Below are 18,845 nucleotides of genomic sequence, written 5' to 3' on the forward strand. Positions count from 1 at the left end.
AAGAGATCTTTGTTTAATTTAACCAGAGAAAGGTAATGCACAAAGAGCTGGAAAACATATGCATATGATGCACAAAATAAATGTGTGTCTCATCGTGTCATTCAGCCTATTAGCATACTTCAGGGCACGCAAGACAGCGACTCCCACATTGTGTTTGAAACATCACTTGTGTGACAAAATAAAATCTGATGCAGTTCCTAATTGGCTGCATATGGCTATATGTCCCACACAGACTGTTGAGTAAGTCACTATTGAAAAATGTGTCCCTGTTTCATTGGCTGTGACCGCTCTTAATTTGGAAGGGTGTAATAGAACTAGCACCTGTTTCACTAGACAGAAAAAGAGAGCCCCGTTTAGAATAGACTCAAGGGAATATGGGCTGTTTTTGATGCTTAAAATATCAGAGCTTTATCAGATTGTACTTTTTCAGTGTTAATGAGAAAGATAAATGAGTATTTTTTGTTGATCAAAGTCTAAAATAAAAGACAAATATGTGTGGAATAAAAGTATTCAGAGGTGATTCAGCGGTATACCAGTATGAGAACGGTTCCTGCATTTCCAAAAAAGTAGTGTGGAATATTTCAGTATGCTTCATTCCTGTCCTGCTTGCCTAAATTCGTGACTGTGTATAATAGATGGTGCAGCTGCGGCCTGCAGGTTTGGAGTTCAGATGTGGTCGGACTGAGGATTTAACATTAAAGACAGATTATTTTTAGCAACCATGTTTTCTTTGACTGTAAAATATCTCTGATGACTCAGTATCTGATGTGTGTGTTTGTCATGCTGTTAAGCAGGAACAGAACAGGTTTTCTCTGCTTCCTCTCCCTTTAGAGTAAAACATACTCTCCATGGGAAATATCTACTTCTCCTTTGTTATGACATAAACAGGTGTCACTGAGACCACACTGGACGGTATTTGTGTTATGTTTGCATGTGATTCAGAGAACATGGCTATTTGAGGTCATTTTCACTTGAGAGCCCTAACAGAGGTCTTTTCCACTGTAATTAGCTGACTCATTGCCAGTAGCAAAGACAAAGGGAACTGATCATTGTGTACACAGAACAACTCGGCCAGAAACAGGTACGTACTTAGATGGTCTGCACATACACTGGCTAGATTGGAAGAAAAAACAACAACAAAAAAACTGGTGAATGTGGCCTTGACAGGAATGATACATCATGCGTGTGGCTGAACTTTAACCATGCGAATGACTGTCAAAAGCAATCATGAAATAGGGAAGTTCTGAGTACTACACACAGCCCAAAAGGTGTAAAGTCAATAACAGGTTTACCGCACAAGAAAGCATTTCAATCACATGATAAGGCTATTTATAGAAGCCCATTTCTGCCTCAGAGTAAAGAATAAAAAAGGTAATTGTGAGAGAAAGTTAAATAAGAAATCAAGATAAAATTTTAGAGATTTAAAGGGATATCATTGTGAAAAAGAATGGAGCTTAATTGTATTGAATGTGCACTTGTAGTGTAATTATTGCAGATAATATAATATTACCGAATAGTTAAGCACTTTAATTACTTTTTTTACGTTCTTAAGTATACTTTTAAAATGTGCACTTTGTAAAATGACAAATGAACCACCCCCTTAAGGTTACACTTTTGAGAAAGAAAGTAGCATTTGTGAGAAATAAAACTGCAATAGTAAGACATAAAGTCAGAATTACCTTTTATTATTTCTTGATTGCAGAAACAAGCTTATATAGAAATCCAAAATGGCATGTAAACAATCGTTTTACATTCCTGTCAATAATTATGAATGACTTAATAAGGTTATTAAAAATGCTATGAAAAAACATCAGATGGCATGATTGTAATGGTGTAGTGTGACATGGTGATCTTAGGAGCTGATGTAGTAGTGTGGGAGTCAGGAGGCCAGGAAGGTCTGGGGCTACCGTGAGCAGATTGTGAAACAAACAGCCCCACGGTAATTCAATCACGAGTATTTCCTCTTCAGCGGCTGTGGTTTGGTCACAGATGTGTGCAGGGACTTTTGAAGTGTTGCCAAGACATCTACTGCTAAGCTTGTAAAATCTCAAGTGGCAAGATTTTGAAATCCTCATGGTTTGACATAATACATTCAGGCGCGTTGGCTCACATTCAGCACAACTAAAACGCTCTTGTAAATATTCCACGGTTTAACCAGCATCAATTTTCAGAAAGGCCCAGTTGAACCATTATTAAGCTTCTGTATTTCTACTGTGAACTTTTCCCATGTGCTGTAGTGTTTTTAAAGTCTTTTTTTAACACCATGTTTCTCAGGATTCAGTTACACAAGAGAATTCCAAGTGTTTGTTGTGGTAAGTGTTATCACCAACAATCATTCGTGATGAGTAAGAGCTCATCCTGTCAGCCTGAGGAAGTAAAATGTGATGTGGTGGCTAAGGGCAGTTCCCCACACCACCCAAACACCAGTCTCCTACTTCAGTCGAGAAAATAAAAGTACAGTCATTCTGAAAGAAAGGGCGCCGCTGCTTACAACCGTATGACCTTAAGAAAGAGGTTTGGAATGTGGAGCAGTGTTGAGATTCTCATATGATGCCTAAGTGAGAGGTTAAATGGTGAGAGCGACGTCTGGAAGGTCTGCCGTAATATCGCGTTGAGTTCTGCTAATAGTTTCTTGCAGGTTCAAAAAGCATGGGGTAGCTGGGTTTAATTCCATTTAGAGAAGAAACAGAGGAGGGGAACCTCTTAAAAGCGCATTAATGTCACTCAAGTGCAGGCCTACAGTTTACACTCGTCTTCAGTCCGTTAGCGGGAATCCTTTTAAACCTTTCAGTCATCAAGAGTGAGTCAACTGTTCTTAAATTATCAAAGGGAGAGAGAGCTTAGCATTTCAAAAATAATTTAATTGCAGCACATTAACAGGATTTCAATGGCCTTCATTCAGCATTGTACTGCAACAGGGGAGATTTACACCAATAATACCATGAAAGGATAAAGCAATAATTTGACAGGCATTATGGCAGGATGCCAGGGAAGACCAGGAAGAAAGTGTTGTAGTAGGTTTGGAGAACACTGTGAGTGTTTTCAGCCAGATTATCTTCAGTAGTGCTTGAGCGAAGGAATACCTCTATATTACTTTTCGCATTTTGATATTAATTGTTCTGTGACTCATGTTTAACCAAATCTGGCATGGAAAGTGATTTAAAAAAACCAACATATATTTAAAATGAAAAAATGCCCGCATACAGTGAATTAATCTAACATATGCACCAAGCAATTATTTAAAATGATTTGATATGTAAATACATATACCATTCAAAAATTTGGAGTAAGATTTTTTTTAATAAAATACGACTTTTATTCAGTGAGGACGCATTGAATTGATTAAAAGTGACAGTCATTTAGTCATTTATAATAGTAGCCTACAAACAATTTCTAATCCAAATAAATAAACGCTGTTCTTTTAAACTCTCTATTCATCAAAGAATTATGGGTAAAATGTATCACGGCTTCCGAAATAAATATTGAGCAGTACAACTATTTTCAACATTGATAATAATAACTAATATTTCTTGAGCACCAAATCAGCATATTAGAGTGATTTGAAGGATCACGTGAAACTGAAGACTGGAGTAATGGCTGCCGAAAATTCAGCTTTGCATCACAGAAATAAATTACATTTTAAAATGTATTAAAATAGAAAACATTCATTTTAAATTGTAATAATATTTCATAAAAACACTGTATTTTTGATAAAAAAAATGTAAAAAAAAATCTTTCTAACCCCAAACCTTTGAACAGTAGTATATATTTTATGTTCATTTTTTAATGTAACAACCATATTTTTTATTTAATACAAATAATTGGGATCCCGTGTTAGCTCTTAAACATTGGATCAGTGTCGAGATTCCCAGCAAACCCTGGAGTCATGCCTCATTTTAGTAAAGGCTTGTTAACATCGGTTTTAAAGTGCATTTACCCCAGAAGCACTTGCTCGGCTCGAGTAGAAAAGAAGTGCCCCTGTCAGCTTTGTTTAGAGGTGTGCAGAGGTTACGCAACCACTATTTCCATAAACGTGGACTCGTGAGAGTTCTGTTCAGGGTCAGCGACTGGTTCGTACTTGTTGAGGTAGTATGGATTGAGTGAGTGCTGAGAGGAAGGTGTTAAGTTAACATGTAGGCGGATGTAATTAAGAGAGGGAAACATGCATTATTAATGCTAATGAGTTATAATAATAGGCTGCGGCGTGATCTGTCGTGTCCACCACCCTGGGTCGTTGGCATGTTGATGTACCCGCTGTTGTTCCCTGGACCTGTCAGAACTCTCACTCACCAAATCGAGAGCTCTCAATCTCAGCTGAGTCGTGATTCTCTCGGGATACAAGGCTGTACATGCCATATGAGGAGTAAAGACCAAAACTAGCCGTATTTGCTTTGTCTCTCCTCCAAAGCTGATGATGAGATTAGTTTTACTATAAACAGGATGACGAAAGCTTTCCGACGGCTCTTGCTGACACCAAAAACAAACTCATTATGTAAATTGCCTCTCTGACTGCAACACGCTTGCTACAGAGTGCCAAATTTCCCACAATGGGGAAATGATATGAAATGAGGCTGTGAATCAAATCTTCATGGGAATTGAACAAGCTGGGACAAAGGCGAGCATAGCCCTATATGGATAATGAGACTCTATCTCTCCATACTGAGAGAAACAAAACAAACTAGATTGAATATCAGCTGCTGTGCAGTCCAAAGGAGAATTGGCATACAGTATGTGCAGTCTGGAGCTAGGACGAGGCCTGTGTGTTTTTGAACACACTGTACTTGATAGATGAGAACAGAGAAAAGGCTCGTCAGGAGCGTCTGTGCACCAGCTCTGCATGGTTTAACAAGTTACTGAACTTAGTATAAACCCTATATTTCTTCTGTGTTCTTACTGATTCAGTATGCCAACACAATTCATTTTGTGTGTTCAAAGCAACTCAATGCCTTTTATGAACATCTCTTGGTGTTTGTATTATTATGCATAATTTCTTGGCTAAATAATTATCATTAAATTACATTAAATTGATCAAATGTGACAGTATTGTAATTTAAATTCTTACATATGATTTCTGTAAAAAAATGCTGTTCTTTTGAACTTTCTCTTCATTTTCAACATTGATGATAATAATAAGAAATGTATCTTGAGCAGTAAATCAGAATGATTTCTGAAGGATCATTTGATATTGAAGACTGGAGTAATGGTGACTCAATGCATTTTATGAACATCTCACAGTGTTTGTATTATTACATGCACCATTTCTTGGTAAAGTGCATATAATACTCTGATGTCTCAGTGTCATGATGGGTCATTTTGGGTTCAGGAGTTAACTGCGCAGACATTCCTCAGGTTTTGTCTTCACACTCCGTCTGTTCCCACCTCACACAAAAGCTCTTAACACAGTCCAGATGCCTTTGGAACAGAGTCAGAGAAGGAAAATTATCCTCTTGGTTTTCAGGAGTAAATATTTTCATCAGTTTGGAAGGTAAATGGAAACAGCCGGAGCTGGCTGAGGAGGAGAGACATTCCCATGCTGCTTCTCTGACACTTGCTTGGTGAGAGAAGAAGGCAATGTAACATGCCAGCTCCTGCAACGCTTGTGATGGAAGAAAGTGAGTTAACGTAATATACCACCGTGCTTATGTCTTGGTCTGTATGAGTAACAGCAACCTTTTGGATCATATTCAGAAGATGTAAAGATTTATTACATTTATGTTCTGCCTGAACTCTGTTATTAGACTTTCACCATTGCTCACACAAGCAAACTAACTAAAGTTGTGGCTCAACTTATCAACTAGAGCTTGATATTAGTGATAGTAGTTTAGCTGTTTTCTTTAATGACGGTAGCTACTTGTGTTAGAAGCAGCTTGTACTAAATATCTTGTTGCTTGGCAAGCTACATTTTAAAAATAGTTGCTCACAAGTTTAGATCAACAGAACACATTTTGTTAGCCCTGCTAAAAAACTTTTGGGTAAATCCACTAGTTTAGTCAATGACATATAAGAGAGTAAAGAAAAGGAAAAATCTTTTAACAATTTAGTTTAAAATGAATCAATTCATTACATTTATTTAGCGCTTTTCTAGGCACTCAACGCGCTTTGCATTGTCAGGGGGTATCTCCTCATCCACCACCAGTGTGCAGCATCCACCTGGATGATGCGACGGCAGCCATAGTGTGCCAGAATGCCCACCACACACCAGCTTATTGGTGGAGAGGAGACAGAGTGATGAAGCCAATCAGCAGATATGGGGAATGTTAGGAGGCCATGATGATCAGAGGCCAATGGGCAAATTTGGCCAGGATGCCGAGGTCACACCTCTACTCTTTTCGAAAGACATCCTGGGATTTTTAATGACCACAGAGAGTCAGGACCTCGGTTTAACGTCTCATCCGAAGGACGGTGCTTGTTGACAGTATAGTGTCCCCGTCACTATACTGGGGCGTTAGGACCCACACAGACCACAGGGTGAGCACCCCCTGCTGGCCTCACTAACACCTCTTCCAGCAGCAACCTAGTTTTCCCAGGAGGTCTCTCATCCAGGTACTAACCAGACTCAGCCCTGCTTAGCTTCAGTGGGCAACCAGCCTTGGGCTACAGGGTGATATGGCTGCCGGCACCATTTTGATGTTTAATGCATACTGTTTAATGCAGTTTAGAGGTGGCATAAATGCATTTACACTGCAATTATAGTTGCATAAACAAGGTTATAAGAATCATGTTTCAAATATAAAATTTTGAATATAATATGAAATGATTTAAAAATGAAATTATACTTTAAATAGGTAACTAAAATCACCTGTAGGTAATGAGCCAGTAAATCATTAATTCAACTGATAAGTAAGTCATTGAATCATTGACCCAACAGATTCATTTACTATGTGCAACATTTCTGCTGTGGCTTTCTTAGAACTATTTTCATTGATGAAACAAATATATATAAAAAAAAAACCCTCATACAAGACAATTTTTTTATTTGCCCCAAGCCCTCGTTAATTTCTGACCCAGCAGGACAGTTTTATCACCCAGATATTTATCATTTCATAGAATTTTTACTTACAAAAATTATATTACATTTTGTTTTTTTAAATTAAGTTCTAAAATTATCATATAAGAGTTGTATTCAAGTCATTGTATTTATGAATTGCATTTTTAATGCATTTTTTAATTAATTAGATCTGGACAATACAATTAACAATGTCATTGGTTACCTCTAAACTGGTTCATTAACTGCAAAGGTTATACCTGCTCTTTGTTTTGAAAGGGGTTGACTAATGGCTAAATATTGTTTTTTTTATTTCTGGGTCATGTAGTATCCCAAACTGTGGCGATATTACCTAGACTGGACATATTCGAGCATATCTAACCTTTGAGCATTGGAGTCAGTAGTGTCCTCTCCATGACCATCCATGCACAAGAAACCCTTAAAGGTCCCGGAGATGGGTAGCAAACACGGGATTGATTTCCTCCAGATGTCTTTCTACATCCTGTCCTACCCAAACAAATGCTCAGGACAAAGGCAGAGGGATCCTGCATGTGCTCCATTACACTGTGTATCCTCCCTGTTCTCTTGTGTTCTTCAGGTCTGATGCCAAGCACACTCAGTTACTGTCTATCTGTTACTAGATGTCTCCTGTTGGTGGGATGTGTTTTTGCTCAAATATATGGCCAAAACATTATTTGGCTGAACCTAATTCAGTTGGACAATGGTTCACATGTGAGAAATTTTTATTTTCTTTCTTTCTTTTTGGTCATTCAATTAAGGTGTGAACTCAAATTTGTGTAACTGAACTGAATGTCACGCTATAGGATTAGCATATGTAACCCAACAAGAAATAAGCAATCATATGTCTATGGTGTTTGCACTTGGAAGACATTTGTTCAGTAATTGCTACTTGACTAAAGCAACAGAATAGTTTTTCATGCACAAAAGCCCGTCCTGAAAGCAGAACAAGCTCCACTCTTCACCACAACATAACAGAAACCTGTCTAAATCCCAGCATAATAGAACATTAAACATGAACTATTCTCAACCTTGTCTTCTTCCAAAACACAAAATAACAATTAATTTCAACATGTACTCCCTTCATGCTTTGCTTTGCATGGAACTGGTAATCCCCTGCCCAGCTACAAGAGCGGCAAAGAAAATTATTAATGTAGTCCCAACGCAAATGGTTGAGGCAAACTTTTATTTTGCAAATTTAAAGGAATAGTAAACCCAAAAATGAAACTTGAAAATGTACTCACCCTCAGGCCATTCAAGATTACTTCATTAGAACAGATTTGGAGAAATTTAACTTGCTCACCAATGGATCCTGTGCAGTGAATGGGTGCCGTCAGAATGAGAGTCCAAACAGCTGATAAAAACATCACAATAATCCACATGACTCCAGTCCATCAATTAACATCTTGTGAAGTAAAAAGCTGTGTGTTTGTAATAAACAAATCCATCATTAATGTTTTTAAATTCAAACCGTTGCTTCTGGCTAAAATGGTCCTCTATCCATAATATTGCTTTCTCTAGTGGAAATATAATCTTGTCTGAATCAGGAGAGAAATATGCACAGATCAAGCACCGTTTATGAGCAAAAACAGTCCAAAATGGTTAGAAACAATTATGTTGGTGGATTTCGATGTGAGAGGACAACAGGGAATGGACTTTTTCACTGGAGGAAGTGCTTATTATAGATTATGGACTGGTATTTTGGCCAGAACGACAGTTTAAAGTTAAAATGCCTTAGTAATGGATTTGTTTCTCACAAATACGCAGCTTTTCACTTTACAAGACATTAATTGATAGACTGGAGTCATGTGGATTAACCTGATGCTTTTATCAGCTGTTTAAAAACTATTTGTGATGGCACCCATTTACAAATTTAATTTTTGATAGCTGCTTTACCAAAAGTTACTGTTTTTCCGGTACTGTCTGAATTGAACAAGTTTTAGCCTGCAACACTCCAAAAACACCGGAAAGAAAAACGCTTGCTATGCAATCGCCGTGGTAACTTGGGTTATTATCTCATCACGAATGTTTATGATCACGCAACAGTTGCTGCATCTCCACAATCAATCAACCACATGGACCCACTGGAATATGAAGAGATAATTATTAATGTTAAGAAGCGCTTTCATTTTAAATCATTAAAGTTAGAGATTTACGGTCTGTTGACAACACCCCTGCTAGCTTTGAAGAAATGCCTCTGATGTGAAATAGCATTAGGCTGGTTGCGTAGACAGTTAGACATGAATATGAATGAAACTGCTTGTTATGACCTGAGATGCTCATTAAAAGGAAAAATTCCTTCGCTTGTTCACCCACTGAGTGTGTGGTCTGCTGCATCTATCACAGCGCCGGCTGAAAAGAACATTTTTACATTTCAAATTCGCAGTTTTTCAAAGGCAGCTCTGTTTATGGGAAGTTTTACCGGCTCCTGTCAGTAAACCAGAAGGGATGCAGCATGACTCAAAATGACAAATGAATGTGAGGAATTCCATCCTACATGGACTGCTTTGTCTCAATAGGTAAATCATTAAAGTTAGAGATTTACGGTCTGTTGACAACACCCCTGCTAGCTTTGAAGAAATGCCTCTGATGTGAAATAGCATTAGGCTGGTTGCGTAGACAGTTAGACATGAATATGAATGAAACTGCTTGTTATGACCTGAGATGCTCATTAAAAGGAAAAATTCCTTCGCTTGTTCACCCACTGAGTGTGTGGTCTGCTGCATCTATCACAGCGCCGGCTGAAAAGAACATTTTTACATTTCAAATTCGCAGTTTTTCAAAGGCAGCTCTGTTTATGGGAAGTTTTACCGGCTCCTGTCAGTAAACCAGAAGGGATGCAGCATGACTCAAAATGACAAATGAATGTGAGGAATTCCATCCTACATGGACTGCTTTGTCTCAATAGGCCTCAGAAGATTTTTCAATAGAAGAAATATTTTTCATCCCGGTACAAAAACCATATTCACATCCATGATGACCCAAGGACCAGTTTTGATTCAGAATTCCAGCTGGATCTTTAAGGAAAGCTGCTTAAGTGGCAACAAGAGGAAATTTTGCATTGAAATATTGACCGTGCTCTGAATCAGATGGTCACTTCTCAATAAGACCGCTGGATGGTCAGTAAACACAGGATTCCCAGTAGTCCCCATTCAGCATTCGCTTTATCATTGGCCAACGAGCAACATCCCTCTGCCTTTGATAACAGAAAGGGACACTTGTTTATATGAGTGTGTTTGCCCTCAGACATATTGACACAAATGTACCATTTCCTGTCTTTGCTCTGGTGCCCAGTGTTTGTTCTTAATAAAGAAGGGACCCGCTCTATGGAAAGGTCAGGTTTGCTTCTACTTCTTACACCAGCTGTTCCTGTTCTGTCTGTTGGCTGTGCTCAGAACAGATGATAATTCAGCCCCACTGGGCTTTCTGTGGGCTTCTTCCATCATTACATCCTATATCTGTCATATATGGAATATACACCACAGGTGAAAATGCTTCTATCTTGCATACATTTTCTTTACAAATCTTATTGTGTGTAAAACCATTTGAGCATGGTTTGAGAATGTTCCAAAAAGCATTTTGTGTATCAGTGGAAACAAGAACATCTGACTGTCTGTATAAAGGTGTTCGCATGATTGATGTCACAACATTATTTATTTGATTAGTGAACTATAAATTCGACTGAATCTTAAGTATTTCTGCATTTTGTAACCTTTTTTTTTTTTAAACATTATTTATTATTTTTATAACATAAGAAATAATAATAATAAAGAAAATTGTTTTAATTAACAAAAATATTTTTAAATCTTTTTAAAAATGTATTTATTATAATTTATATACACTAGTGTTTGGGGTTGGTACGATATTTAAGGTTTTTGAAAGAAGTCTGCATTTATTTGATCAAAAATACATTGAAGATTTTAATATTATGAAATATTGTTACAACTGAAAATAGTTGTTTTCCATTTTATTATATTTTAAAATGTAATTAATTCCTGTGATTGCAAAACTGAATTTTCAGCAGCCATAACTCCAGCCTTCAGTGTCACATGATCTTTATCATGGATCTCCCCCCCACATGCAATACAATACAATGCAATACAGTGACCCACAGTGTTTCTTATCTACAGCCCTTTTAGGTGTTCTTGAGATTTTGGAATGTGTAAATGAACTCTGTAGGTCTTTACAAGCCAGCATCCAGTTACTTAACATGGCTTGTTGTCCACGTATATACACATTTATTCAAACAGCCGATTGTTGGTGTTGACCTTTAGAAGTTCTCATGCGATGTCTGAGATTATTCATGAAGAGACATTCCATAAATGGGAATGTGATTGTGCATAATTAGATCATAATGGGCACCGTGTGAGTCATCGGCAAACATTGGCTTCGTCTGTAATGGTTTTGTGTGCTACTTTTCTGTGAAACCTTTATCAACACATTGCACAATAAGAATTCGAAATGAATTGTGCAGGAGTCAAGGAGATTAAAAGCGATGACACTAGTGGAAAAAAGCAGAGGCTCCATATGAGGCCTCGCCCCCCTTCTCAGAAGGCTGCTATTTGCTCTGGGCCAGTTGCACAACTGTTCTACCAATGCTGTTCAAACGGCTTCTCACAACAACCTGCTGTAAACAAAAGGCACAAAAGCAAGCAGTGCCGGTTTGCAAAATCCACCCCCCAACCCTTCAAACAGACCCTTTTTGCCCCTTTTCGCCACACTTACACAAGACCTTTTCAACCCCAGCCACTCTCTGATGCAAATAATAGATTAGAGCTGCAGCCTATGGAAACAGTCTAATTACGAAATAACAAAAGTTAAATTAAACCCATATATTTGAACATACCATTGCCTTGCATAAGACAAATCTGCAAAATGTATAAGCTTTTCTTCAGTGGAAAAGACTGGATATTGATAGGGTAATATACCATGGGTTTACACTGGTTTTAGCTGTAATCCTCTACTACTGTAATTCCTATCCAAAGGCCGGTGTGGTTTAAGGGATGTGGAGAATACTGAAACTGTGTGCTTAAATTTATTCACCATCTTGATATTCCAAAACCACGAGATAGAATTGAATGCAAAATGAGAAATTTAGCAGAATGTCCAAGCTGCTCTTTTTTGACATACAATGATTGTGAATAGTAACATCTGTGGAGTAAATGATGAAGAATTTTCATTTTTGGGTGTACTCTCCCATTAAGACGGCCTCTTATTATACATAAGGCAAATATACACAAAGGCCTGTTTTAAACCAGTCGTGATGGCACTGCTGCTCTACAGCAGGGTTGCCAAGTTGGCTACTTTTATACTGTTGCCGTGGGTTGATTTTTTCCCCATAGGGTTAATGGTTTTACATATTGCATAAATTATATTTGACAGAAAAGCTTGTATTGAAATATTTTACTCTACCCAATACCAATGATAAAACTGTGTAGATTATGAGCCTGTGTGCGGCTGTTTGTGTTACCATGGTAACGTATTGGTGGGTCTCTTATGGATTGTTGCAAATAAATAAAAAAGTATGTAATTTTTTTAAAGTAATTTCCATTCATTAAATAAATATTTTGATTTATTTATTTATTTTTAAACTGCAAAGGTGTTTTTTCTCCAGATATCAATCATAAGATGTTTTTATGAAAACAAAACTGTGTAGATTATGAGCCTGTGTGTGGCTGTTTGTGTTACCATGGTAACGTATTGGTGGGTCTCTTATGGATTGTTGCAAATAAATAAAAAAGTATGTAATTTTTTAAAAGTAATTTCCATTCATTAAATAAATATTTTGATTTATTTATTTATTTTTAAACTGCAAAGGTGTTTTTTCTCCAGATATCAATCATAAGATGTTTTTATGAAAACAGACTGTGTTTATGATCCCTACTATACAATGATTTTGGTAACACTTTACAATAAGCTTCCATTTATTAATATTAGTTAACTACATTAGATAACATGAACTAACCATGAAAAATACCAAAAGCATTAATTAATGTTCATTTCAGCATTTACTAATACATGATTAAAATCAAAAGTTTTATTTGTTAAGTAATCAAGTATTCCACAGAGCCGTGTAATAATATTATTTAATGGACCAGAATTAGCATTAACTAACAATGAACAGTTATATTTTTATTAACTAACATTAGCAAAGATTAATAAACACAGCAATATAACAGATATATTGCTCATTGTTAGTTTATATTAGTTCATATTAGTAACTAATAAGACCTTAAAGTGCTACCATGATTTTCAAGCATAACTGTAAAATATATATTTAGGTACTTAAGAGACATATTCTGAGTTTAAGTATTTGGGCTAGATTTGGGGCTAGTTTAATTGGTTTTGATTGGCCAAAGTGTTGGATTTGTTATGTAGATCTGGCAACCCTGCCATACAGCTATAGCAATAACCATTAAACGTAATTTGTGTGAAAACAAGAGTGGATGTACAACATCTCTCCGTTGTGTTTCCTGTGTTTATCACGAGACGTTTTAAAATCAAGTCAGGCATTGTGGCGACCGTAAGCATAAACAGAGGCACGTTCCTGTTGATGAGGCCACCTCGCAGCCAGTGGAGAGGATGTTGTGCAATCAGTGCACTAAGCTAATTATCATGGGATCAAATAGTGGCTCCATGGAAACCTCTCCACTTTTTCCAAAACAAAGCGTTGTGACTGTCTCTCTTATCCGTTCCTTTGAGACAGCCACCGCTTGTTCGTCTCTGCCTACTCTGTTTATTTCCGATGACACATGGCCCAGCAGCCCATGTAAGGAGGTTGAGGAGCCATATGTCACTTGATAAGGTAATCTGGGCTTTTGCTTACATGAAATAAGACACTGCTTATCAAATAAGCAGTCTTTATGACATGTTTAATTAGTTTAATGGAAGTTTAATGAAAGCGCTATTAAGCCGTGTAAGAATATAAACATTTTAGTGCGATATAACACATTTTTCTTCAATGTCTCACCTGTGGAAATACACTGTTTCTTTGGATCCAGCACAAAGTTGGCACGTTTGATGGAAACAGAGAAAATGTGCTTGGCTGACAACATGTGTGGTCATAAAGAAATGGGACACATTCCTCTTTGTTGTATAAATCCTATGGGATTTTCCCAATTAGCACGCGGCTCCCAGACATTAGTAAAACCACTGGCTCCATACTGTGGGTAATGAATTCCTCTCGTATCGCAGGCTATAGCTTAATCATGCACCCAGTCTACATCTTTGCATGTCGTATAATTTAAACAAGGAGGATTTATGCCAATGAGGTCAAGACCAACAACGGTTCTTCAGGGGTTGACAAGCCCCTTGGGGTCTGGCGTTCTGCCCTTTGACCTCGTGAGAATTTCCTGAACCCCTACACTCTTAAAAATAAAGGTTATTTTTGGTATTGTTGGTTTCATGAAGAACCTCTAACATCCATGGAACCTACCTTGTTTCATTGAACAAAAGGTTCTTTATAGTGGAAAATGATTCTTTAGATTATTACAGTTTTCTTCACATTAAAAAAGGTCTGAACGATTCTTTGGGGAACCAAAATGGATCTTCTGTGGCATCACTGCAAAAAACCGTTGGAACCTTTATTTTTAAGAATAAGATTCAATTTCCTCAGAGAACTGGCATTGATTTTGAGTGTAAAACCCATCAGAAAATCTTATTTTTTTGCCATTCAGACTTTCTGAAGCAGTGTAGATGTGTGTCACGTACTCACCCTGACTCGGCAGCTTCAAGTATCACTTTGAATCAACATTTTTGACTCATATCTCCAAATTCTGTTCAGGGGGAGAAGCGGCCACTCCTTATTTCTGAAACTAAGAGCAGAATGTATGGGTCTGGTGCTTCATACAACATGCTTCGCCAATGAATCAGTTAGATCTTGACACTGAAAACAGAGGGAAGCCGATCCTGCTGACTTAAACCTGCTGCATATTTGAACACCAATAATGGAATGTACATAGATATTTCTACAAACACACTTATCCAACCACGCAGATTTACAGATCCTCATTGCACAGCTGAGTGGGTCAGAGCCAGCAAAGACAGATGCCTGTTTTCTTCTCCGCCTGCTGTAGCTTATGACCCCAAGGCATCTCTGGCAGATTATATCATCCTCGACTCAGATAAGCACTTGCGCAATATTATATGTGGCAGCAGTATGCTTTTGAAGGCGGATGTCGAAACCATTAACAAAAACAAGCATAGGGTGACAGAAAAAACCTGTGCAGGTACTTCTTCTCAGAACATAATATATGATTAACCATTTTTTTTGCTTTCATTTGAATTCTTTTGATGCAGAGACAAACAATTAATTATCTGTCAATAAGTGAATTCTTAGTAAATAAGTCTCGACTTTCAACATGTTTCAACGGTTACTCAGTTAATTACGCATGATTCCAAAGAATTACGAAAGGGGAAAATGCAACATAATTTGCCTTCACTTTCTAGGAATTCAGAAAAAAGACAACAAATTGCATTGAAGAAACCAAAAATATTTTCTTTTAAAGCCACGACATTTGATTTGCTTTCCAAGACCACGGGTTACTCTCAGAGGAAAACACATGCTCAAAAGCTCCACCAGTTGTGCTATTAAAGTAGGCATGAAAAAAAAATCCACCCTATCTATTTTTAATATGCATGTTATTGATCTTATTGCAAACAATTCATCTTTGAACATCCCATAACTAAATTTTCTGGTGAAATGTCAGACTTCTCTCTGGTGACGTATGCAGGACTTTTCCAGTCATTTAGCCCGCTTAAACCCCATCCCTCCACAATCAATTGCATTCTCTCATTTAATTTTGAGTGCAATGCCCACATCTCAATATCCAATCAACAACCAATCAATAGAACCAATTCCCACCCTACATTTTTCCTTTTCCGATAATCTGCTGAGGTCACAATACAGAAAAGATCTGTCACTACTTCTATTTCATCTTGACTTTAAACACATTCCTGTACATTTATAATACAACAGAAAAAATCCTAAAACATTTGATAAAATCAAAAATTATTTATTAGCAATTTTGTAAAAAAAAAAAAAAAAAAAAGTAAAAATGATATTATATATGGTTACTTAATGTCTATGTATCATAGAGAGATATCTGTCATTCAAGAGACATCAAAAATATTTCAGTTGTGCAGTAATTCAGAGATGATACATGTCAAAATCACGCCATTGCAGAGGTCAGAGGGTTTTCGTGACAACCAAATCTCTGCATCTGCTTGATAGATGGAGATACTGGGGAACATTTACCCAGAGCCCGCAGCACCTCTCTCTCTGACTCATGCTGTAGTTATGGTCTTTTCTTTTTTTTTTTTTTAAACCGCTGCGAGGCAACCATCGTGTTAATATTCAGTACAGTCAGGCGCTACAGCGCACACAAACACACACTGGTTCCCATTATGGCCTCTGTAAAGGATGAGTCATACGGGTGAGGAGGGAATCCTTTCCTTAGATACCGTCATCCTCAATGCCACTGAATGAAAGGCCGCGTTGTGCATCTGTCACGAAACGCCACGTATCCGCACACCTGGAGACAAAGACCTATGACCATTCAGTTCACAATCCAAAGGTGCATCCAATTAGAATTTTAAATTAATACAATCTTTACAAATGCTAAACACAGTGAATATCGTGTATAGGTAATGACGCATGCATTTGATTAAAAAAAGTTGCTGCTTTTTTGTGATAAACAGTGCCTGTCCATTTTTTTCAGCAGCCTTTGTTCTTGGTTCATACAGTGAAACATACATTTCAACAATGTATAGCATTTCAATGTTAATTATGTGTCTTCAACACTTCTGCTCTTAGTCATAATTACACCAGCAGTACTGGTTACTGTTTCTGACTCATTCATGACTGACATAAAAGCTATGACACACAATGATGCCGAGCACAGGGTGGGTCAAGTTCCAGGGGTTCACTATTGTTTGTGTGTATGACATACAGTACATACAGAGTGTTTCGGTATGCACACTCTGTAAACAGAACAAATACACACTCAGACATTTGAGGTTATGAAAATTGCCTATTATGCGAAAGCAAGAGCCAGCTTTATTGGTACACCAAAATGCTCAAAGGCACATTCTAACCAAATATATTAATCACAGAAACTGCTTGGCACTTTGTACACAAAAAAACATATTGGGAGATTTAGACTAATTAAAAAAAAAGTAACACTCTCTTTAAAGGTGTTTTTCAGTATATATATAATTTTATAGTATATGATTTACAAGAGAGCAAACATCTAACCACGCACTCACCTTTACCTAACATAACTGAACTATCATTACATCACATTTATTGCTGGTGATGCAAACTAGTTTTATAATGTCATTCATCTCCATTCAAAAACTCTTAAATACAGTTCAGGAATGTCACTGTCTGAAAATATTTGATGAAATGGCAAAGAAAATATTTTAATGCTCATCATCAGTCACTTCCTCCAAATCATCCTCATCATCTTCCTCCTCTTCATCATCTTCTTCGTCATCCCTTTTCCTCTGTCTGCTAGACGTTCTTGACTATACCAGAAAAAAATCTTTCAGTTTTGGGATTCAACACAACTAAAGGGCCATTCACACCAAGGAGGATAACTATAAATATAAAATTCAAATTCTGTGAGAAAGTCCACATACTGTAACAACTATAACATTAACAACACAGAGAATCAAAATCATTAATATCACTTTAAGACCGATTTTCTTCCAGTTAATGAGTGATAAAAAAACCTTGGCAGCCAATCAGAATCCACCCTTTAAAAAGCTTCAAAGAGCTTGAGCATTTAAAGTGGCAGAAGACCAAACTGCAGCACACTCTTAGAATAAACAGAGCGTCACCTTCTGTTGGTGTGGACGCTAATACAGTTATCATTATTATGTTTATAGTTATTGTTCTAGTGTGAATGGGCCTTAAAAGGACAGTTTACTTGCCCTTAAAAGATAATTTACTTGCCCTCAAGTTGTAACCCTGCTGAACACAAAAGAAGATAATTTGAAGAACGTGGGCAACCAAACAGTTTCTGGTTCTCATTGATTTTCATAGTATTTTTTTTCTCCATTTAAATTTAATTATCCATTTAACAATAGAAAGTCATTTGATCTGTAACATACGATATGGGGAAGCACTAACCTGCATTGTTCCTGATTTACTCATTGATGTACCAGTTCGATTTAGGGACAGTTTAGAATTGGCACGAACTATTTCTAACCGTGACTGGTAATCAGGGGGGTGCAGTGAGTTCCTGAAAACCTGTCAAGACAAAATAAAAAGGGTCTGTAGACTACTCTACATATAGACCACCAAGAACCAAATGTCATCTCATCAACCACCACATAATAAAACATTAATGAGTAAAGCCAAGCTCAAACAACATACATTAGAAAGATAAATGATTCAACACAAACTAATACCACATACTGTGTTGTAGCAACAGAGAACCATGTCATTCAGATTGGGGAAAAACATTTACATACTCTATCCTGGTGAGGGTGTGCCAACAAACATTGTCAACTCAACTTTATTAACTCCAGTTAAATATTACAGGAAGAATATTTATGACTTATCTCCAGTGGTGTATAAAGTACATGAAAGCCATACTCAAGTAAAAGTACAGATATCTTACCAGAAAATGATGTTGGTAGAAGTTGGACGTCACCGTTTAGAATATTACTTGAGTAAAAGTCTTAAAGTATGTGATATTTATTGTACTTAAGTACGAAAAGTATTATTTAAATCTTAGGCATTCTTAAGTATTGAAAGTAAAAGTACAAGTAAATGCAAAATGGAAAAGAAGCAAATACATATATATAAAAAATGTTCATACACAGCTTGAGTAGC

At 37.0% G+C, this 18,845-nt stretch overlaps 1 protein-coding gene across 2 annotated transcripts in view; it reads right to left on the reverse strand.

Annotated features, from left to right (window-relative positions):
- Positions 1–17,022: 17,022 nt before the first annotated feature.
- The window catches only part of LOC107653841 (protein FAM92A1), a 7,186-nt gene continuing 5,363 nt past the window's right edge, over positions 17,023–18,845 (reverse strand). For both annotated transcript variants that reach the window (XM_016440690.1, XM_016440688.1), the window contains exons 8-9: positions 18,138–18,257; positions 17,023–17,530 (exon numbers count right to left, since the gene is read on the reverse strand). In XM_016440690.1, the coding sequence (XP_016296176.1) occupies positions 17,426–17,530; positions 18,138–18,257 (225 nt within the window). In that variant the 3' untranslated portion in view covers positions 17,023–17,425. The remainder of the gene's footprint in view (positions 17,531–18,137; positions 18,258–18,845) is intronic.

Source organism: Sinocyclocheilus anshuiensis, unplaced genomic scaffold (assembly GCF_001515605.1).
Source record: "Sinocyclocheilus anshuiensis isolate Anshui unplaced genomic scaffold, SAMN03320099.WGS_v1.1 scaffold223, whole genome shotgun sequence".
Lineage (NCBI taxonomy): Eukaryota > Metazoa > Chordata > Actinopteri > Cypriniformes > Cyprinidae > Sinocyclocheilus > Sinocyclocheilus anshuiensis.